Source organism: Microcebus murinus, chromosome 7 (genome assembly GCF_040939455.1).
Source record: "Microcebus murinus isolate Inina chromosome 7, M.murinus_Inina_mat1.0, whole genome shotgun sequence".
NCBI classification, from domain to species: Eukaryota; Metazoa; Chordata; class Mammalia; order Primates; family Cheirogaleidae; genus Microcebus; species Microcebus murinus.
In genome coordinates, this window is record NC_134110.1 from 73,664,276 (window position 1) to 73,688,446 (window position 24,171).

Consider the following 24,171-nt stretch of genomic DNA (forward strand, 5'->3'; position numbering starts at 1 on the left):
GTTTTTAGGAAGGAAATCAGAATAGCTAGAACACTACAAGACTGGCCCTAAGCAAAATCATGAGGTAAATGGTTTTGTTTAAAGCAAACAAAATTATTATAATTAAAGGTGGAAGACTAGGAATTGATAAAGACATTATTTTATTAAGAAACTGCATTTATGAAACTACCCTTTAATAAGAATATAAAAAAACTGAGTTATGTTAGTAAACTATTTTTTTAAAAACTTGAAGTGCTTATAGATAAAAGAAATACTAATTGTTTATTAAAGATTAACTAAAAATTACCTTGTAATACAGCCTATAACATTTTTAAAAATCAAAGTAGAAAAGGGCAAATGCCTGAGGGAAAAAGTTGTATTAACACCTTAAAATTTGCTAATTACCGAATAGAGGTATCGTTGGTTGAACTGTTGCATAGCTCCCTGCAATTGGTTCCGCTGAGATTGCCACTGTTCAAAATTCCGGACAGATTCCATGGTAGGCCGTTGCCATGTTGTTGTTCTGGTGTTATGATCCACATAATAAACTCTTCCACGATCATCAACCCTTCTTTCCCAACTACCACAAATAGAATAAACAATAATAAAAATAAACAATAACCCCGTCCATATTAAGAAATTGAAAAGCAGTAAATACTTCATTCAAATAATTTAGAAATCAAGGCCAAGACATGATAAAACAAGCTTAAGAAGAATATAAGTATTTACATTCTTCAGAAAATCTATGAAACTATAAACTATTTATTTTAGCTCAATTACCTTTTTATTCTACCACTAATATAATTTCTAAAGACTGTCTAAAAAAGAGGCCATTGACTGAACAGTTTCAGTATCAGTCTGACTACCCTTTCTCCCTCTTTCTTTGATAAGCATTTACTGAAGAGTGTTGCCATATACCAGGCGATCTGCCCGATGGCCACTGTCCACATTCAGGATTTTAACTGCACTCTTTTATCTCACCTTCCTGCTGGTTACACTGCTGCCAGTCACCTTCCTGAAGTGCAGATGGAATCATGTCAGTACCATGGCTCTCTGACAAGGCATAAAAGTGAGCCTGTCCACTTTCAACTTCGTCTCCTTTAGGTCCTTCAAGGGCCGCACACGAGAGCCAAGCGACTACAAGCTGGTTCCAAGTGTGCAATGTGTTTCATTTTCTCATGCCTTTTAAAAAATACCCCCTCAGAACAGAATGACCTCCCCAATTTCTCAACCAACCAGAATTTGACTCATCCTCCAGGGTTCAGTTCAACTCCTATCTTTCCCACACATCTAGGATCTACTATAGCAATTTTTGTCACTAATTTATACAATGATCTCGGAATTCTTTCAGCAAGCAATTCTAAATTCTCTCTAAAAATTTATTACTAAAAATACAATGAGCTAACAAAGAATATAATAGGGTTAAAGATAAAATTAAAAGATATTCTCTGCCTAATTTTTGGGCAACAGTTTAAGTAAAATAAAGTCCACGCTGTAGCACTCAATGAACAGGTTAAATGAATTACTGTAACTTAGTGATCCTATTGTAGTTAAAATGAACTTCGTGGTTTGCTATATTGAAATTATTGGGTCCATGCTCATTAAATGATAAGTTCTCATTTAACACTGAAGGACCAAGGCCTGAGTAAAATTTCCATAAAAGAGAAATATCTCACAAAAATAACATATTCCCTGCCTTAAATATTCTGGACTTTGAATGTGTTGCATGTTGGTGGACTTTAGGTTGAATCTGGAAGGACAGACATTCTGAATGTCAAAGACAATAAGCAATATATCCCAGGTACAGGTAGAATGTTTGCAGGGAATGTAAATAGCATAATTCAACTAGCTAGCAGTATAATATACATAAAGAGTTATGAAAAAATACAAAGATAAAGGAAGATCAGTTTCTCAATGGCCTAGAATGAGCCTAATAGCATGCACTTTGTTTAATATATAATAAAAATGTTTTTATTAATTTAAAATCCACTATAATTTTAGGTTTAATGTAATACAAGTTTACTTGTACCCATCTTTGTAGATTGTAATTATGTACTACTCCAATATTTCTTATGTCATTAAATCTTATGAAATAACAGTTTAGATCACTATCTATGGACAACCATACATATCAATTATCCTAAATATATCTTTCCTTCCTTAAAAAATAACAAGGACTGAACGTGGACCAATTTTTTACAACTTTCTCAGTAACTCATACATTGTTTGACAGTCAGTTGAGGAAGCCCGTCAGACTATATAATCTCATTCACTGAACATTAATTATTCACACAAGTAAATCAAGGAAATAAAAGGAAACTTAATACATGCCGTATGAAAGAATCAATTTATGCTGTATAAAATAAATTTAAAAATCACATTTGTGATAAAATATAACTAAAGATGCATAAAGATGCTACATTACCCTGGAGGTAAAGGTTGTGGTCGCTCCCATGTGGTAGTTCGAGTGTTATGATCCACATAATAGGTTCTACCATGAGGATCTTTTCTTTGTTCCCACCTTTAATAAAAATACAAAAATAACAGTAAAAAACAACAAACTAGAACAAACTAAAAAAAAATGATTCCTTCTTGTAATCAAGAAGGGCTTTATTTAAAGATGAGCTTTATTTAAAAGGCTGTAATAGGTTGGGCACACTGGCTCAAGCCTTTAATCCCAGCACTTTGGGAGGCTGAGGTGGAAGGATCACATGAGGCCAGGAATTCAAGACTAGTGTGGGCAACACAGTGAGACTCCTGCCTCTACAAAAAATTTTAAAAATTAGGATGTAGTGGTGTGCATCTGTAGTCCTAGGTACTCAGGAGGCTGAGATGGGAGGATCGCTTGAGCCCAGGAATTCAAGGTTATGAGCTACAACTGTGTCACTGCACTCCAGCCTAGGCAATATGCAAGTCCCTGTCTCTAAATAATCAAATAAATAAAGCTATATATATATATATTACAGTATAAAGGTGTTTGTTTACTCAACCATTAGTGCTTTTTTAACCTCTTAATACTTCCTTTTTCATTACAGTATTGGAAACTCAAATAATTAGTTATCAGAGAAGGAATAGGATATATAAAATTGTAAAAAGTCACAAATTCACAGAATTTCAAGTTATCAGAAAACAGAAATTGAACCAAAAGTAGAACTTTCAGCTTATTATCAAGCCCAAGGCACAAAATGTCAATGAAGTAACATATCCATTTCTCCTATAATTTCAAAAATATACATCTAAAAGATTTTTATCAGAAATCATCTTCACGAAGTTTGTCATGATACTGCTCCATTCTTTCTTATATGTATGTATAGTGTTTTCTTTCTGTGCGTATCTCTCCCTCTCTCGGTTATGGTAGGCCCTTGAATTTATGGATATCACGATATTATCCTTACTGTTCTATCTGGAAGATTCTCAACCTCTCATTTTTCCCACTCTCATTTTCTTCTGTGATCCCTGTTTCTTCCTCTACAATCTTTTCTTGATATGGTTTAAAAGAAAAAATTTTTTTTTTAATTTTTTTTTTATTTTGGCATATTATGGGGGTACAGATTTTAAGGTTTCAATAAATGCCCATTTCCCCCCCTCCCCCCAAAAGTCTGAGTCTCCATCATGACCATCCCCCAGATGGTGCACATCTCACTCATTATGTATGTATATACCCGCCCCCCTCCCCCCTCCCACCTGCCCAATACCCTATTACTGTAGCACCTGTGTGTCCAAGAAAAATTTTAAAAATAAAAATTTGGTAATTCCAAGTTTAGCACTCTTGTTTTCAATTTTAAAGTAGAAAAAATGGAAATTATTTTCCTTTCCCTTAAACACAGGAACCCAATTAAATTTTGATTAAAGAGCCCTTAAGTTATTGTTTTCATATACAATGACCATACATATTAAAGTGATTCTCTAAACTAGGTTGCACCCATATATACATACTTAAAATGACACATACAAAAAAATTAAAAAAGCTTAATAACCATGAACAATAAAGATTCATAAGCTCACCACAGACTCAAGATCCCAGAAATCATTAAGCTCACCTATTAAAAATCACCTTGGTATAAAACCCTACACTGGAACATTCATGCTATTCTATACTAAAAACAAATCATCTGAAAGTTAAGATTTACTTCATCTGTTTCTATAAAAAGTCAAAGGGAGGATTTAAAAATGGAATTTCATTTGATAGGCAGTGGAATACTAAACCAATGAGCTATTTATCTGTATGATATCTTAACTACCAAATACAAATATCTAAAAACTTGATCAAGTTTCAAAAACTTCCCAGTAATGGTACTTTTGTTATTTTTAGGTACCATGTTTCCCCGATAATAAGACCTACCCATAAAATAAGCCCTAGCAGGATTTCTAAGCATTTGCGCAATATAAGCCCTACCCCGAAAATAAGACCTAGTGATGAGCATGGCTACTATCCCAGAGGTGACCAGAAAGGTGTGGGCAGCCCCACCAACAAGGTCAGCTCTCTCTGTCAGGTCCTGGCCATCCTGTGAGTGCTGCAAGCTGAGGCTTTGAGGGGAAAATAACACATCCCCGGAAAATAAGCCCTAGGGTGTCTTCTTGAGGAAAAATAAATATAAGACCCTGTCTTATTTTGGGGCAAACACCGTAGTAGCTGTCACAAAGGGGCAGATGAGAATGGCTGCTAGTCTTCTTTACGCTCCGCAATGAAATAAATGCACGGGTTGTGCAGATACACTGCGTAGCCACGCCCATCACTAGGTCTTATTTTCAGGGTAGGGCTTATATTGCACAAAAGCTTAGAAATCCTGCTAGGGCTTATTTTATGGGTAGGTCTTATTTTCGGGGAAACACGGTATGTCCTTTAGCACAGTACCTTTCTGCCCTCCAATGTGCCTAGTGTTCCCAAGCACAAAGTATCTCCAAAGAAGAAATCCTTAGGCAGAGCCACTGTCCTGGCTGCAGAGAAAAGAATTAGGGATTCATTTCTCAAACTGACTTTCAATTAATCTTGCCTTTTATAGTGTCATCTTCACCACCACTTCCAAACGGATCTGATGCTGCCAGTTCCTGAGCCTTTTAGAGTGCCAACACATAGGCTGGGCTTTTCCCAGTGACAGGCCAGAATTCAGCTCTTTGGGTTTCCTAAGTGAGATACACTTAACTAACCTCCAGATGCCTGCAGCCCCCACCAACAGCTTGACTGTAACGTCCTGAGAACCGCCAAGTACGCACATTAAGCCAAGCCACTTCTAGATCCTGATCCTCAAAAACTAAGTGAAATAAGTTTTGTGGTAATTTGTTACACAGCAATAAATAATTAATAAACTAGGAAGTACTATAAAACCATTCAAAAGAATTAAGGAAGACCTACATATTTAGACCATGAGCCCCATGAAGTTTGGGCCTTTGTCTGTTTTGCTCATCAGTGTACTAACAGCACCTAGCACAGAGCCTGCCACAGACAAGATGTTTACTAAATACTTGATTAAGTATTTGGTGAGTATGTGAATCTACTTGTATTGATATGGAAATATGATCAAGCTTTTTTAAAAAAGCAACTAAAAAACAGTATGCAGAGTATGGTCTTATTTTTTTTGAAAATAATTCTATAAGTTTATGAAAAATAATAATTTATAAAGCTGCTCTGTATCCTCTTCACCTACTTTTATCTCTGTTCATAGAACTTGTTACTATGTGACAGTACTGAATACATTTTTTACCTAAGGCCACTGTCTGTCTGCCTTCTGAAACACAAGCTCCACAGCAGCAGAGTCTTGGGCTCCCTTGTACTGCCGCACATGCAGGGCCTAGAACGTCTGACCCAGAGAAGACTCTCAAATATTTGCTGATGGAATAATATGTAAACACCACTCTGGGTGGTGAGCTTAAGGGGTACTAATACTTCTATATGACTTCAATATTTTATTTGGTCATGTCTTAATTTTGTAATGGGAAATAATTTTAAGATTGGGGGAAAAATAAACATAACCATGCCCTCCATCCATATAATGGGCTATCAAGGCCTTTTCTAAGGTTTATCCTAAGTTAACTGAAAATACTTCTAATTTACCATTCAACAAATATTCAGAGTAAACACTTAAGTTACAAGCACAATGCTAGTCACTGGCCTTTAATTTTTCCAAAACAGGAGTTCACTTCCGGATTTCAGTGTTTTTGTTCTGAACAGAATTCATCTTCCTCAAACTAAATTTTTTGCTACATAGAACCTTATACTCAGAACTACTTTCAGATATCCTCTTTATAATTTTCTACATTCTATACACTAAATCAGGAGTAGGTAAACTTCTTCAGTAAAGGGCCAGATAGTAAATATTTTAAGCTTTGTGGGCCAAGAGGTAAAATAAAAAATACTATGCAGGTTCTTATATAAAAAGAGAGAAATCTCTTGCCCTGCTCCCCTTTGCCTTGGGTGGGGTATCCAGGTTGTGAGCACCCTGTGTACCAGGTTGCCTTCTATTGACCACATTCTCAGGACCCAGAACTCATGGTCCATAGGGAAGGAGCCCGGTCAATTTCACCGTCTGTCCCAGTGACTCCTAGAACCCTGTGTGCCTTTCTCTCCTCTGCTGCTAGCTGATCCAAAGGAAGGCAACTTGCTGAGTTGCCAATCCCAGAATGAGATTCCACTGCTTGGGACCTGGTAGTTGTCAACAGTAAGTCTCCAATGCATAGCTGATGACCAGAGCAGGCCTTAGGTAGCAATGAGGGAAGAAAGAACTTGGTGAGGGAAGGTAGTACAGGGGTAGTGGGGGATACACTAGCTCTGTCTCCATGATTCACAGTGATAGCCTGTTAGAGCTGTGTCCATGGACCCTATGAAGATGCTGGCTGGATTTAGCCAGAGACTAGATTATCCCAGTAGTGGAAATTCATGAATAACCCCAAAGATAGGTGCAAATTACCAAATTACTAATTAATGAGAATTCTCAATAGAACTCTAATTTATAACTGCCCACACTTAACTTTCAACCATAATACTCTCCTTTCTAGTATTTATATGGTCTCCCTGTCTCACTAAAACATTATCTACAAATTTTTAAAACCTACTGTGAACCAAAGACCTTATTAAAAAAAAAAGTAAATGTGGAATTTTGTGAAATATATTACAATAAACATAACAATCTAGTTACTGATTGGGTAACTACTGGCATTAACTTGGATAATGGAGACAGACAGTAAGGCTGTTGCCTTGTCATAAACACAATCCAACAGTTATCCCCTTACTCTCCTGCTTACTCTCCTGTACTGGCCAATCTCCATCTCCACTGACCTCCTCCTATCAGCTAACCAATTTTTAAGTTTCTTCCATCTTACAAAACAAAACAAAAAAACTACTCCTCAGTTTTGTCATGCTTCCTCCCCTCCATTCACTCCAAGCTCACAGCAATCTGAATACAGCTCTCATAACTTCCCTGAAACCACTTTGTCAAAGGTCAACAATAAATAACCGCTTTTTAATTACATTCAATGAGTGTTCACTTCTTATCTTACTTGAATTTTTCAGTAGCTTTTGATCTCAAACATTTCTTCCAGAGGCATTTACCAGCCATGGCTTTTGCCCAATTGCTAACCCACTCCATTTAATCAAGCACAAATTAACTTATTTAACAAATATTCATTGAGTATCTGCTATACGGCAGGCAAAGTTTTAAGCACTAGGAATATAAAAATAGACAAAAATAAAGTCCCTTTTTTAGTCTAGTTAAGAGAAAACAGACAATAATACATACAGATATGTCACATGGTGATTTAAGTGTTAAGAAGAAAAATAATACGGGTTTACATGATGCTGATTAAAACAACCCTACTCAACGGAGTTCATATTGACTTTGACAAGTTCTAAAACAGGGAAAACTAACCCATAGTGGAAAAAAATCAGGATAGTGATTGCTTCAAAAGGGGGCTTGAGACCACTTTCTGGGGTGATGGTAACGTTCTGTATCTTGATAAAAACTGAGTTACACAAATGTATGCATTTGTTAAAATGGTATATTCAAGACTTTGACTTTTTTTTCTATGTAAACTTTACCTAAAAATATTTAAACAAATATTGAACTGTAGTTAATGATTTCCAAGCTGAGGTACGAAATGTACTGATGTCTTCAACTTACTGGAATGCATTTAAAAACTGGATAAAGAGATGAAGAGATATGAGATAAAGCAAGCACAGTAAAATGTCAATTACAGAATCTAGTAGTTGGTATTATGGGTTCTCACTGCAAAACTCTTTATAGTTTGCTGTATATTTGCAAATTTTCACCAGAAAATTCTGGGGAAAAATAAGATAGGGTGAGGGGATGGAGGAAAAAGTTCTTGACTTGAGCAAGAAACTAAAGAAAGGCCTCTGGAATGAGTTAACATTAGTAGAGACTTGAGTATGAATATATTTGAGGAAATAACAAAAGTTAGAGCAAGTGCAAAGGTCCCTAGGGGAGATCATGTTTGGCATAACACTCAAATGTAATCTCCAGCCTAGAACACTGTTCTGCAGTTCTGGAACCATATATAAAACTGCCTCCCTGGTATATGTCATGTGGTAACATTTATCAACTGGATGGCCTACAAACACAGAATGCTATCTCTCCACTCTTCTACCCCACGTCCAAAATACGATAATCATTATTTCAGTCAAATATACCACTACCCAGCTCCCTAAACACTATGCAAGGGCAGAGAGAGATCCAGAACCTATTTGTAATCTCTCTAAAGCAACCCCAATACCAATACACTAATCCAATTTTCCACTGTCTGACACTTTAGATTTTGATACTCAGAATTTTTTATTTTACCTACATATCTCTGTATAAAGTGAATTAAAATTAAAACTGTGGGGAGTAAAGGATTATTTAACAAAAGCACTTCAAGCAGCAGTTTTCAGGCTGAGTATACATACGACTTAGACTCCTGTGATTTTATCATGTAGTTAGCTAAATACCTCAGTAAGTTACCAAAGAGAGAAAACAAAGGAACTAAGAAAGACTTTTGAGCAAAGAGGGAATATGATGCAGGGTTGAAAACTGCTGACTCAGAGGGTTACACAGCCTAGTACTGCCTACCCCAGAGGAATCCACCTTGATTCCACTCTTTTATATTCTTCTATCTCTCTACAACTCATTGCCAAGACCCATCTTAACATCACCCTAGAAGATTAGCATTTGTCTCACTTCAGATTCTATTTCTCCCTAGATTTGTGGCTTTTAATATTTTTTGACCATAGCTTACAGAGTAAGTAATGTATTTTACATAAACATCTTTGTGTGTACTACACTGCTATTTCTCTATAGATTTTATGTACACACAAGTGCCAGAAAAACAAACTTTCAGGAAGCGATGCTTACTCTTACTACACATAACTCACTTCATTATTTCCTATTCTAGCCTATATTTATGTATTTTATTATGTGTACAAATGCCGGAAATAACCTATTAATGGGTTACAACCTACGATATGAAAAAAACTCATCTAGATTACTGTAAAATTCTTATGCAAAGATCATAAATGGTGGCTACAGGCCTGTGGAAGCATTCATTTGTGGCCCATAGAATTAAGTTTATGTACTTATTGTTTTGAACTGGAATGCTTTTTTCCCTCATTTATAAACCAATCTGGCTGGTATTCTAACTTGTCTCCTTAACTCCTCAGATATCGATATCACTGCAAGAATGATTATAATAAAATGCAAATAAGATCATGTCACTCTCTTGCTCAAAATTCTTTAATGCTCACTCATGGTTTTTAGAAAAAACTCCCAAATCCTTAGCAAGCATACAAAAGTCTTTATAGGGCTATTTACTCTTCAGTATTATAGACCTTGCTTCCTCAAACTATAACAAAATGCTAATTCGGAAATTCAGGATACTCATTTTCATGGATGTTAGAGATCTGAATATGCAGGTGGCTCTGCCGAGAATGAAACTTTTCACCATTTGTGCCTCAATATTTGTTTTGCTAACTCCTACTCTTCTTTCAGAAATCCACGTTAAGTGTCTTTGACCTCAACAAAATAGTCTTTGACCTCAACAGCACAGGTTCCTCCGTTTATCCCCCTTCTGCATATAAATTCCTTCCCACAGCATCCTAAATTTACCTCTGGCATAGCTCCAATTGTATTGTTAAGTCACTGATTGTTTGTGTATCTTTACCCCCCACTGAACTATGAGGTTCCTGAGAGTAAGAATAGCTTCTTATATGTCTGTGTCACAGTGACTGACACATGAGAGACTAGAATAAACACATAAGTTACTAAAGACAGGAGACATTGGACAAGAAATTTTTGAGGGGAAAGGGTAAGATAATGTAGGGTCTGAAATGTACACAGGAAACAGAAGAGAGTATTTCCAGAAAGCAGGTAGACATAAGCTCAGAGAAAAGTCTGGCCAGCACATACAGATTTAATAGTTAAAGTGACAGGAGAATGCAAGATTTACCAGGGGAAACACAGGTAGGAAAAGACCAAAGGCTGAAACTACAATTCAGCAGTGGGCAAAATCAAAGGAGCCAGTAAAAAGAACTGAGGGAAAAAAGTTTCAAAAGTAAGAGAGGGGTACAAACCTGGTGACTGCGATGCGAAAATGAGGGCAATAACGTAATTAGAGACCTCTGTAAGTGCAGTTTCAATAGCTTCGAGGGCTGACATTCTGACTACTCTAAGCTGTATTGGAAAGCAGTGTCCATGCTTTTATTACAGTATTTTCAAATTTTATTCTATCTAGGATACATGTTTACAAGTCTGAATCAGTAAATAAGCTTCTTGAAGGCAGAGACAATGAATTATTAATTATTAATATTAGTTTCATCATTCGTGTCAAGTGAAGAGTCAAAAAAACCTCTTTGATCAAATGGAATACACACATGGAATACTCTAAGGAAAATCATGAGGAGCCAGATAATCGCATTGGGAAACTTAAAAGAGACTGAGAATTACTAAGCAGCAATAAAAAACTGAGTTTGTAATGGAGCCAATTGGCAGAGCTATGTGACTTCGTCCTGCATTGGACAGCGATTGATGAAAAGGATGGCTACTTGTCCTCAAGTGTACATTCTAGAGAACAGACCACAAAGAAAGCTAGGGAACTGAGGTTGCTATGTAGAGTGCCATGGTTAAAATGAAAAACTAAAAATAAGCCATGAATCAGATAGAGAGGGTCTTGTAAATTAACATCAGGTTTTTTTCTTTTCCTTTCATACTACACATACTTCAACTAGATAAGCAATTGTTCTTTGTTCCAAAAAGTGCTTGCTTTGTAGCAAATAAATATGATTCGGACTCCAATTTAGACTTCAAATTTTTGAACAATGGAAACATTTTATACACACATTCAATAGTCATATATTACCAAAAAGTTGCTATTTCAATGTAAGTTAAACATAAAAAAAAAAAATTTTTAACATACCCTGATGGCAAAGTTTCTGTGTTGGCATTTCCAGACTGCTGCCGTACAGGTTCCATACACCCATCTGGCTGTCTTAATTTGGCTGCTTCAAAAGCAGAATTATTTCCAGAATTAGAGGTGTCATGGTCTAATATACTTCTGGCTTCAGATACCAATTCTTCACTGGTAGAAGGAATACATTCATTGTTTTCTGAGGAAGTCAGTATTTCTTGAACTGGAGGATCTTCAACAGTAGTAGTACTAGTGCAATTTGAAGACAAGGCGTTTTCTTCAGACACTATTGGAGTACCCGAGGCGGAAGCATTATCAGTTGGTGCAAATAAGGATGATTCTCCATTAACTGAAAAGTGAAAATCAGTAAGACAATTAAGTAATGACAAGGTAACCAATCACCTAATCAATCAATAACAATTAATCAGAGGATGATTCAGACTGATCACCATACCAGGTATTGATGAACATAAAATAAAGTGGAGACTCTATTTTCTTATTGCTTAAATTTTAGGGACAAATATGTAAATGATAAAAATTTAAGTATATACTAATAACCTTAAGCAAAGAGAAATCAACATTAGGATAACAAACGTTTTCCCTCCAAATTATCAATTCTGAGAGAAAGTCTGTATGGGCTATATAAAAACTTTAAAATGATTCCTTTCAATTTCCCTTCTCTTATGCAAAAGCAGCTAATACCAAAAGAATGATTTGCCAAAAGTGGGAAATCTATGATGCCATTAGTTGTTTTTTGTTATTGTTGCTCTTTTTTACAGAGACAGAGTCTTGCTCTCTTGCTCAGGCTAGAGTGCAGTAGCATCATCATACCTCACTGCAACCTCAAACTCCTGGGCTCAAGCAATCCTCCTGCCTTGGCCTCCCAAAGTATTAGGATTACAGGGGTGAGCAAGTTCTTAAGATAGTACTACGGAGGATTGCACAAAGATCCAGGAATTTATTCTATACTTTCTGTGAAAGTACTGAGACCCAGTGATCTGTTTTTTTTTAAATTTCATTTTAAGTGTGATTGATCCAGTTCAACTATGTGTCCTATAAAAGTGAGTCAAATTAAACCATGAGGGGAATCGATTATTGAGCAAAACCTGTAAGAAGACCACATATCAAAGTTTTAATGGAAATGGTGGAGGGAGACATAATTAGAGTAATGGAATCTTCCAGTAGATTTTTAAAGAAAGAAAAACATTTAAATGGTGGAAAGAAGAGAATACTATTAAAGGAATTAAATAGTACATGCAAAAGACCAGATTAAATAAAGTTCTTTACTAAATATGGAGGCAAGAATGGCTTTGGAGGGGAAAAAATCAACAATGAAATACAGTACAAAGTATTATACTGACTGACAGAGCTACCTAAACCTAACATTGTAAGACATCATGAAAAAATAAAAAATATGCAGAGAAAGACTGAATTCTCTCGTCTCCTATACGATGTTTATTTAAAAGCATTATCTCATTTAATTTTCACTCTTTCACAGTGTGGAAATTCACACAAATGAAAGGACTGGCAGCAGTCTTTCTAAAGCAAAATAACACAAAATGGAAAAAGAGGGAAATTGAGGAAAGATATAATCCAGCCCAATAAGACACAGACATGAACTTCTGTATACACTAAACCATAGTACATGAAACACAAACTTCATTCAACAGCAAGTGCTCTCAGCTCTTCCAGTCCATCATTTCTTACAACTATTGCTATAGCCTCCTAATTTGTCTGCCTACCTCCTCTCTTGTTCAACTGCAATCCATTCTCCAAATAGTAGCCAAAGTAATCTTTTAAAAACATAACAGATTTTTTCATTCCCTGATGAAACATGCCAACAGATTCCCATGATAAGCAGAATAAATCCTAAAGTCTTTACCACAGCCCATGACAAAGACTCCACACAGGCAAGTCCACATTTACGTCTGTCTTCTCCTGGTGGTTGTTTTTCTGTTCCTTGGATAGAACAAACTCCTTCCCACTTCAGAGATATGCACTTGCTGTTCCTATGGTCTCAGAATATTTCATGACTGGCTTCTTCTCATCATTTAGATTATATCCTTAATCATACCTTCAGAAAGGAAGTCCTTGAGCATCTTACTTAATGTTGCACACATCCCACCCTCACTCCTGGTTAAATATTATACTTTTTTTTCTTTCTCATGTTCTGAAATGATTCATGTGTTTTTATTATTTTTCATTAAGTTTGGAATGCAAAAGCTATTTCAGGCTTACTCACTTTTGTATTTGCAGTGGCTAGACAATATGATATATGAAAATAAATATTTGTTGAAACAATAAATCAAATTACAAAAAAAATTACAGAGGAAAAACTGAACATACCTACCTGTCTCAAAACTATGTAGACATCAGAAAATGTTAGTGTATCCTTCATAATTAAGGATATGAAGAATTTAAAATACAATCAATATACCTAATCTAAATCTCTGTGTTAAAGAGATAGTTTTGAGTTTCAACTGTGTACATACTACATCCAAACACATCAAATTTCTAGAGGAACTGACGTGTAAAAGACAAAAGGAAAATCCCTAATTCTGTAATCAGAAGTTTACATTCTGACTATAATTCAATAAAACTGGAGACAAAATGTAACTTATTGAAATATTTATTAAAAGTCTGGCAGAATCTATTAAACATTTTTTTTTTTTGAGACAGAGTCTCACTTTGTTGCCCAGGCTAGAGTGAGTGCCGTGGCGTCAGCCTGGCTCACAGCAACCTCAAACTCCTGAGCTCAAGCAATCCTCCTGCCTCAGCCTCCCAAGTAGCTGGGCCTACAGGCATGTGCCACCATGCCCGGCTAATTTTTTCTATATATGTATTAGTTGGCCAATTAATTTCTTTCTATTTATAGTAGAGACGGGGTCTTGCTCTCGCTCAGGCTGGTTTTGAACTCCTGACCTCGAGCAATCCGCCCGCCTCGGCCTCCCAGAGTGCTAGGATTACAGGTGTGAGCCACCATGCCCGGCCTTTATATTAAACACTTTTTAATGATAATCTTATTTAATCTTCACAAAACAATGCTATGGCGCAGATACCAGCATTATTCACATTTTACTGGTAAGAAAACTAGTTCTTGTATGTCCTTTAAAATGACAGTTCACCCCCTACCTATAATCAGTTTGCTTAAGCATTAAAAAACAACAAAGGTTGGTCAGAGTGCAATGGTGTTTACAACTAATTGATCACAACCAGTTACAGATTCTTTTGTTCCGTCTCTACTCCCACTGCTTCACTTGACCAGCTTTTTTTTTTTTTTTTAAAAAAAAGGTAATTATTGAGTTGAAGAAGAAATCAAAATGAAATTATAAACTTCAGGAGAATTAATGGCAATGAAAACATCATATCAAATGGTACTGGATGTGGCTAAAAGTACCCAAAGATGTAAGAAAGAACATCAATAAAAGAGCTTAGAATTCAATTCCAGAGGCAGACAAAAAAAAAAAAAGGGGGGGGGGGGTAGAAGAAAATCACTCAAAAGATCAGTAACACAAATCAGAATTTCCAAAGTTACCTGATTAGAATCAGCTGGGATCTTACTAAAAATAAGTATCTCAGTTCCCATCCTAGACTTACTAAATCTCTAGGAAAGGGCTGGGAATCTTCATCTTAAACAAATGCATCAGATGATTTTTTAATCAGGAAAGTTGGAGAAACCATGAAATATGTCTTTTACAGTTTTATAAAGAAAAATATATAATATGAATAACATTAGAAATACCACATACAACTTTATTTCAGTAATTTTGATATATATTAGCTAAAGTAACGCAAGAGAAAGAAAAATATAAGAGACAAATGAGAGCATAAATGAAAAAGGTGATGAAAGATCTAATACCATCCCCTCTAACGGTCATGAGCTCAGACAGATTTTTGAGAAAATTCTATGAAGCCTTTAATGAATAGACCATTCCTGTGTTATTGAAAGTGTTATAGTACATTAAGGAAGAAAAAGTAAAGGAGTTTCCCAACTCTGTGAGGGAAACATAACCTTTTAAAGCTAAAATTGAACAAGAACTGCACAAGAAGACTATAGACCGACATCACGTATGAATTCAAGATGGTTCAATATTAACAAATTATGTTAGAAAATCTACTATGTTAACAGAATAAAGCCATATGATTATCTTTAATATAATTAAAAAGCATTCAATAAAATCTTAATAAATAAAATAACTGATAAGAGGAATCAAGGAAAATTCATAGATAATCTAGATTACCGATTATAAACCTACAGTAAGCATTATGCATTAATGGCATTGTTACGGTGGAAAGCGTAGTAGGTCCTCATGGCACAGGCAGAGAAAGATTTCTCAGGCACAGACTAAGATATACAAAAGTAAAATTTATTTTATTTTCTTAGAGGAGAGAGAATGAGAGAGAGAGAGAGAGGAAAGGGGGGAAGCAGAAGAGAGCAGGGGGATGGCTTGGCATGCCAAAGAAAGAGAAGAGGGTGCCAGCAGTGAGGCTAAGTGGCTTGCTAATTTTAAGTGGGGGGGGGGGGCAAAGAGAAAAAAAAATAGTGATGGCTGTCAGTTGATAACAAAAAAACAGCAGCAGGTAGGTCACAAAAACCGCAAGGATGTGAAAGTCCAAGACTTGGTTAGGAAACCAATCCCTTAGAGGAAGGATTATCGCAGGAAATGTGACTCTGTCCTCAAGATATGGTTGAGGTAGCAGTTCATTCTCCTGCTGTTTACTTAGGAACTCTGTAAAACTAGATTCTCAAAAAACAATTTTGAAAGAGAGAGACTGCCATCCATTCAGCTCTTTTAGGAGCTGTGGAACAGAACTCCTGCAGAGTGCCCTTAGTGAGAGAACTCATAGGACTGGTCTCCCTCTGTTACTAAGGAAATTGTAGGACTACGTATTTTCCTGTTATTTTTGCAAGGCTGCCCCTTTCAAGTATAACATTATATAAGAACTTCTATTAAAAGCAGGAATAACTTAAAATCAGCAACAAATCAAGGAAGGTCATAATCACCACTCCGATTCAACACTTACTATATTTAACAATGCACTAAGACAAGAAAAGAAGTAAAAATATTGAAAAGAAAATGGTAAGATTCATCTGTAAAGAAAACAGTAAAAGGACAAATTATTTAGAACACACAAGAAAATCAATTAAAAAACATTCGAACAAATTAATTAATTCAAACTAAACCACTTCAGCAAAATGACCACACCCAAGTTCAACATCAAGATTACATTCAAGACCTATCTGAAGAAAACTAAAAAGCAGTAAGAGGCTTTTTAAAAATTAAGAATACAGAAAAATATTCAAGTGTCTCTGAATGGAAAGATTCAGTATTATTAAAATAATAATTAACTCTCCTTAAAATGCAAATCCTGGTAAGGATGCAGAGCACCAGGAATTCTCATTCATGGCTGGTAGGAATTCAAGAGTACAACCACCACTTTGGAAGCTAGTTTGGCAGGTTTATGGGGTTTTTTTTAAAACAAAAAACTTAAGATACTCTCATATAATCCACCAGTCTCAGTCTTTAACCCAACTGAATTAAAAACTTATGTCCACATAAAAGCCTGCACACTAATGTGTATAGCAGTTTTATTCATAATTGTCGAAAGCTGAAGCAACCAAGATGCTTCAATAAGTGAATGGATAAACAATTGTGGTACTTCCATACAATATAATTTTATTTAGTGATAAAAACAAATGAGATATCATGCCACAAAAGACATGGAGGAACCTGAAATGTACACTGCTAAATTAAAGAAGCCAATCTGAAAAAGTTACACACTGTAGGACTCCAACTATATGACGTTCTGGAAAGGGCAAAACTATGAAGATAGTAAAAAGAACAGGGGTTGCTAGGGGTTTGGGTTTGGGGGAAGGGATGAACAGATGAAGCACAAAGGAAGTACAATATAAAAATTATTCTGTATGATACTGTAATGGCGTGTACACAACAATATACATTTCTCAAAACCTGCAGAACCAGTACTACACAAAGAATGAACCTTAACATAAACTTTAGTTAATAATAATTTAGCAATAATGGTTCATTAATTATAACAAATATACCATAGTAATGCAAAATATTAATGATGGGGGAAACTCTGCATGAGGTCAGAGGACATATGAGAACTCTGTACTATCTGCCCAATTTTTCTGTAAATCTAAAACTGTTCTAAAATGTAAAGTCTACTAATTTTAAAAAGCTAGTTTAGAAACAATTTATTTCCATCCAATAATTCAACAAACATTTGTTATTCAATATTGCCAAGACTATATTACAATATCACAGTAAGATCTTTGATTGAAGAGATTACTGTTCATATATGTCAGTGGTTCTCAACTAGGGAAGGTTCTGTGGCCCCAGAAGACATTTAGCAATGCCTGGAGATACATTTGGTTGTCACAACTGGGGGGAGGGGAGATGTCACTGGTATCTAGTGGGTATAGGTCAGAAATACTGCTTAAATATGATACAATGCATAGGACAACCCCCTAAAACAAAGAAATTATCTGGCCCCAAATGTCAATAGTGCTGAGGTTGAGAAATTTTGATATGTATGTACACAGCCACCTGGCAGTATTCAGCCTATGATAGCTGCAAAATAAAAATCTGCTGACAAATGGATATAAGGATGATTGACAGATAAATACCCACAAACAAGGGGAAAAAAGGAGGAAAGGAAGAGGAAGGACAAGATTAGAGATTCTCTGCACATGAAGGAATATAGAGCTAATAATTAAAGTCTTACATGATAAGTATGATAGTAGAAACCTATGCAAAAGCATCTCATCTTCTCCATAAGATGTAAGACCACATCCACTGACTTGGAGTAGACAAGGCTATAAAGTGGGGAGCATGAGGGAGCCTTGTGTGACAATGCATTTCTGTAGCTTGATTCTGGTGTTAGTTACATGAAGCCACGTGTGACAAAACTGCACAGAACACACAGAATGCAAGTAGAGCTGATGAAATGTGAACAAGCTCTGTGCATTGTATCAATCAATGTCCATTTCCTGAATTTGATATTCTACTATAGTTACACAAGCTGTTAACACTGGGCGAGGCTGGTGCATAGGACCTCTCTGTACATCACTTTGCAACTTTCTGTGTATTTATAATTACTTCAGAATTAAAAGTTATGAAGAAAAGTCTAAAAAACCTGTGAAATCAGTTCTGTCTGAAATGTAACCATACTTAGCTCTGATCTATTTTTTTTTTTTTTTTTTTTTGAGACAGAGTCTCACTCTGTTGCCTGGGGTGGAGTACCATGACATAAGCCTAGCTCACAGCAACCTCAAACTCCTAGGCTCAAGCGATCCTTCTGTCTCAGTCTCCAGAGGAGCTGGGACTACAGGCATGCACCACCATGCCTGGCTAATTTTTCATAGATATTTTTAGTTGTCCAACCTAATTTCTTTATATTTTTTTAGTAGAGAAGGGGTCTCACTCTTGCTCAGGCTAGTCTTGAACTCCTAACCTCAAGTGATCCTCTTGCCTGTGCCTCTCAGAGTGCTAGTATTACAAGCATGAGCCACCACACCCGTCCTCTTATCTATTTTTTTAAATGAAACAATAATTATATATTAGAAAAAGTCATTTTACACTAGAAGTTAGGGGCAAGAGAACAAAGAAGAATATTTTTCTTAAATACCTACCATTGTCCAAGGACCATGGTAAATGTTGTAGATGATTTATTATCTCATTTAACCTTCAAAACAATCCTATAGGGTTGTTGAGTATTATCCTGTCTTTCTAAAAGACAGAGCTACATCTTGAGTACGTTAAATTTATCTATCCAAGGCCACACAGCTAGTGTGCTAGGTGGTTGAGCTGGGATTTGACACCAGTCCTGTCAGAAGCCAAATCTAATCTTTTCACTGCATCATGACTGCCTCCCATTTTAGCCTAGAATACATTCACAGCTACTAAACTTGTTAAATAGATCCCCTTAATCAAGACTCACATGACTAAAACTGAGAAAAACCAAAAAACCCTCATGTATAATACTATCTCTGGTGCAGATACTGTTTGTCTTAAACTCCTTAGTATTGACCCACAAACCCTTGCGTGAAACCCTTGGGGCCACCTGTGTTCCAGAATTCAGAATTTTTCAGAATTTAGAAAGGTAATGGCATATATATCGTATATTATACTACTAGACCTGAGTAGGTTTGGGAATCACACGTTATGATTAAATACATTAATACTTCTGCAGCGAAATGTAGGGAAGCATGTAGTAAGCATGATAAATAAAAACTATAAATACTCTCATGCCAGCTGCAGTAATTTTGCCATGAAATGAGTATACCGACAACAACAACAAAAAAAACCCGTTGGTTTTAGCGATTTCAAGATTTGGAATCATAGGTAAAGAGATTAAAGACAAGTAATGTGTTATAGAATATGCACGTTCCCATACCTACCACACCTCCAACAACTGATTTTTGAAGTCTTTAATTAGAAAAAGGAAGACCATTTTATATCAACACCTTAAAATAATAGAGATTACCCATTCCTTCAAAACTTACCTAAATTCATCCTACTATTCAGGATGTGCAATCATACAAAAAGACATTGGTTGAATGGTCGCTACCAAGAACATAGGTTCCGGAAGCCTTTGTAAGCCAGCCAATGAAATGATGACAGTTGGATTGTTTTGTCAGATGTCACCAATAGTAATCAGAGAAGGTGAAAAGGTTGGGGGAATACTATTTGAAGGCTATCATAGTATAAAAGATGAACAGTACACCTTTGAAACACTACAAAAACCACACATAAAAGCGAACAGGAAAGCAAAGTGCAGGCAATCAAGAGCTGGATGTCAATTACTGCTCTTCTACCTGCTAGCTGTGACCTCAGGGTCTCAGCCCCTTCATCAGAGAAAAGGGAAAAATACTAGTACCTATGTCAATGAGTTACTGTGAGAATGAAATCAGTTAATGGATACACAGTATTTAGAACATGCACAGCACAAATGTTAGCTATTATCATTATTATTCACATTGTCCTAGGTTTCCTAACAGTTATTATAAATGTCATAGGAATTATTTATGCTAGAGCCTTCATTTCTAGTTTCTCACGTGTTTTATTTTTACCTTAAAATTTCAGGCAAGGATAAATAAAAGAGAAATGGAAGAAGTGAATTTATTACCAAGGAAAAGAGTCTCTAATGTATTTGAAAAGCTGTAGAATCTAAGTAAGATTCTACAATGAGAAGAGCCTCAGTTAATTCCTTCTCCCTTTTATACCAACATTTAAATATGCCCAAATGCTAAAAGATGCAACTAACTAGTGGTCAATAGACACTTTCACCAATCTACTCAAACAACTAAATGTTTCAGGAATAAGAGTTAAAGTTCCAAATTCCATATACAGGTTGAATATCCCTTATCAAAAATGCTTAGAATGAGAAGTGTTTCAGATTCTAGATTTCTTTTTTGATTCTGAAATACCTACACTATACTTGCCAGGTGAGTATCCACAATCCAAAAAGCCCAAATTTGAAATGCTTTAATGAATATTTCCTTTGACCTTCACACAGATTTTGGAGTATTTGGATTTTCAGACCAGGGTTACTCAACCTATATTAGGAACAGAAACTATTTTAACTGGTCTGTTCTTAATTTAGAGATAATTCTGAATAATCTAAGATGATAGTTCCTTTTCTGCTCTGCTAATAGAAATCTCAAAAACAAATGTTCTCACTAAAAGTAGGCCAGCATCAGAAAATAAATAAATTTTGCTCATTAATTTTACTATGATTATATCTCTTCTCTGTTTTCCTGCCACCTTAAATTAAGGACAAAAAGTTTTACTTATTATGAGTACTTGAAAAGCCATCTTTAAGTCAACTTCTTTTTTTTTTTTTTTTTTAAAGGGCAGCATTACTAAAGAAATTAAATTTTAAAAATATCATTCATATGTCAATTCTAATGTTTTCATGATAACTTTTGGTAAACATTCTCCAACCCTAAGCTTGGCTATAAATAAACAATTAAGACTTATCTACAAGTCTATCTGTTCCCAGCACACATGCTAATAATCTTAAATAAGTCCTAAGATGTTTGTTTCAGGAGACTTATTTGAAAGAGTTAATATATAAAGACCAAACAGGAAATAATTTATGAATCTTGTAGCTGAGTTCATTGAAAAACAGAATTATAAAGGAAAATTATAAAGGAAATCTTCCTTAAGCATTTCCTCTATGATAGAGGTTGCTTTTGGAAAATATAAAATCTTCTGAGAGCTATTCAACTCACAGTATATTTTTCAACCAAGTAAGATGCTAAGAATAAAAAATTGTTATACTGAAAGATAGGTTAAAAGAACCATTCATTACTAACTTATACTAACAAATTAACCTGTTGAAGCTCTTTCAGAAATATATTTTATATCAAAATGTGGTATATGTATACTACAGAACTCAGCCATGAAGAAGGAAAGGATGAATGAAGGCTCTCTGCAACAACCTGGATGAAACTGGACACCATTTAGGCTTTATGCTACAAAAAATGCTATTTAATTCATGACATAAAATATATAGGCCAGGCGTGGTGGCTCACGCCTGTAATCATAGCACTCTGGGAGGCCAAGGGCGGGCGGATTGCTCGAGGTCAGGAGTTCAAAACCAGCCTGAGCAAGACCGTGTCTCTACTAAAAATGGAAAGAAATTAATTGGACAACTAAAAATATGTATACAAAAAATTAGCCAGGCATGGTGGCACATGCCTGTAGTCCCAGCTACTTGGGAGGCTGAGACAGGAGGATCGCCTGGGCCCAGGAGTTTGAGGTTGCTGTGAGGGAGGCTGATGCCATGGCACTCACTCTAGCCTGGGCAACAAAGTGAGACTCTGTCTCCAAAAAAAAAAAAAATATATATATATATATATATACTTTTTTTATTTCAAAATATGGAGGTACAAATGTTTTGGTTACACAGATGGCCTTTGTACTGCTTGAGTCAAAATTCTAAGTGTGCCCAACACCCAGACAGTGTACATTGTACCCATTAGGTATGATTTCACCCATCCCCTCCTCCCCACTCCCACTTGCATGATTTCTGTTGAGTTTTACTTTCATCTGTGCACATTAGTGCTGATCAGTTAGTTCCAATTTAATAGTGAGTAGATGCGGTGTTTGTTTTTCCATTCTTATAATATTTCACTTAGGAGGGTGGTCTCTAGTTCCATCGATTGTTGCAAAAGATATTAATTCATTTTCTATGGGTGAGTAGTACTCCATGGTAAACATATAACACATTTTATTAATCCACTCATGAAATTATGGGCAGTTGGGTTGATTCTACATCTTTGTGACTGTAAATTGTGCTGCAATAAACATTCTGCTGCAAGTGTCTTTTTGATAAAATGACTTTTTTTCCTTTGAGGAAATACCTATCAGGGGTCCTAAAACTTTTTAAACAGGGAGCCAGTTCACTGTCCCTCAGACCGTTGGAGAGTATGCACTATGGGCCCAGAACAAGTCGGCTGCTAAGCAGGACAGGCAGCGGCAGCAAAAACACTCAGCTAGCTGGATAAATGTCCTAGGTGGGCAGCATGTGGCCCGCAGGCCATAGTTTGAGGACGCCTGCATCCTAGTGGGATTGCTGGATCAAATGGTAGGTCTACTTTTAGTTTTTTGATGAATCTCCACACTATTTTCCACAGAGATTATACTAGTTTGCCATCCCACCAACAGTGTCTAAGTGTTCCTTTCTCTCCGCATCCACTGTTTTGGGACTTTTTGATAAAAGCTATTCTCACTGGGGTTGAGTGATTTCTTACTGTGGTTCTGGTTTGCATTTCTCTGATGACTAGTGACACTGAGCATTTTTTCATGTTAGTCTATTTTCTTTTGCCCATTTTTTAATGGAGTTGTTTGAGTTTTTCTTGCTGATTTCCTTGAGTTCTTTGTAGATTCTAGTTATTAGCATTTTATCAGATATATAGCATATGAATATTTTCTCCCATTCTGTAGGTTGTCTACTTGCTCTGCTGACTGTTTCCTTAGCTGGGTAGAAGCTTTCTAATTTAATCAAGTCCCATTTATTTATTTTTATTGTTGCTGTGATTGCCTTGAGGTCATCTTTGTAAATTCTTTGCCTAGGTCAATATCTAGAAGAGTTTTTCCTACACTTTCTTCTAAAATTCTTATGGTTTCATGTCTTAGATTTAAGTCTGTTATCCATCTTGAATTAATTTTTGTGAGTGGTGAGAGATACGGATCCTGTTTCAATCTTCTTCATGTGGCTATCCAATTTTTCCAGCACCATTTATTGAACAGGGATTCTTTTCCCCCATGTATACTGCTGTCTCCTTTGGCAACTGTAGAATTCCTATTGACAGACATTGTAATTTTTAAGATCTTATCACAGAAAAGATGATTAAGAAAGACTGAACATTAAGGGAAGTGTAGACACAGAAAAATAAAACTTAATTTCGTTTTCATTTAAACAAGGTGTCATAAATAAGCATGCTTACCAGTGTCATTGGCAGGCTCAGATGTGAGTGGTTTGGGAGCTGGTGTATTTTTGGGTCTGGCAGCAACCTGAGACGGAGATGAAGGTGTGTTGTCTCCATTAACTACATAGGAACAGCATGAGTTTTGGGCTAGTGTGTTTGTAGGTACATGATTATCTATTCCATTAGTATCTTCAACAGCCAACCTTTAAAAAAAAATGCCTTATATCAATGAGTTAAGAACAATTAAATAACTTTTCACTAGAATTTTTATAAGAAATGTTTACTGAATTTTTAACATTCAATGAAAATGATATAGAGTAATAAACAAAGATATGGCATGC

General features: G+C 35.8%; 1 protein-coding gene across 6 annotated transcripts in view; it reads right to left on the bottom strand.

The window, feature by feature from the left end:
• The window catches only part of WWP1 (WW domain containing E3 ubiquitin protein ligase 1), a 123,710-nt gene that overhangs the window by 37,077 nt on the left and 62,462 nt on the right, over positions 1-24,171 (bottom strand). For all 6 annotated transcript variants that reach the window (XM_076005180.1, XM_076005178.1, XM_076005177.1 and 3 more), the window contains 4 exons: positions 23,849-24,033; positions 11,377-11,716; positions 2,405-2,500; positions 385-559 (listed from right to left, as the gene is read on the bottom strand). In XM_076005180.1, the coding sequence (XP_075861295.1) occupies positions 385-559; positions 2,405-2,500; positions 11,377-11,716; positions 23,849-24,033 (796 nt within the window). The remainder of the gene's footprint in view (positions 1-384; positions 560-2,404; positions 2,501-11,376; positions 11,717-23,848; positions 24,034-24,171) is intronic.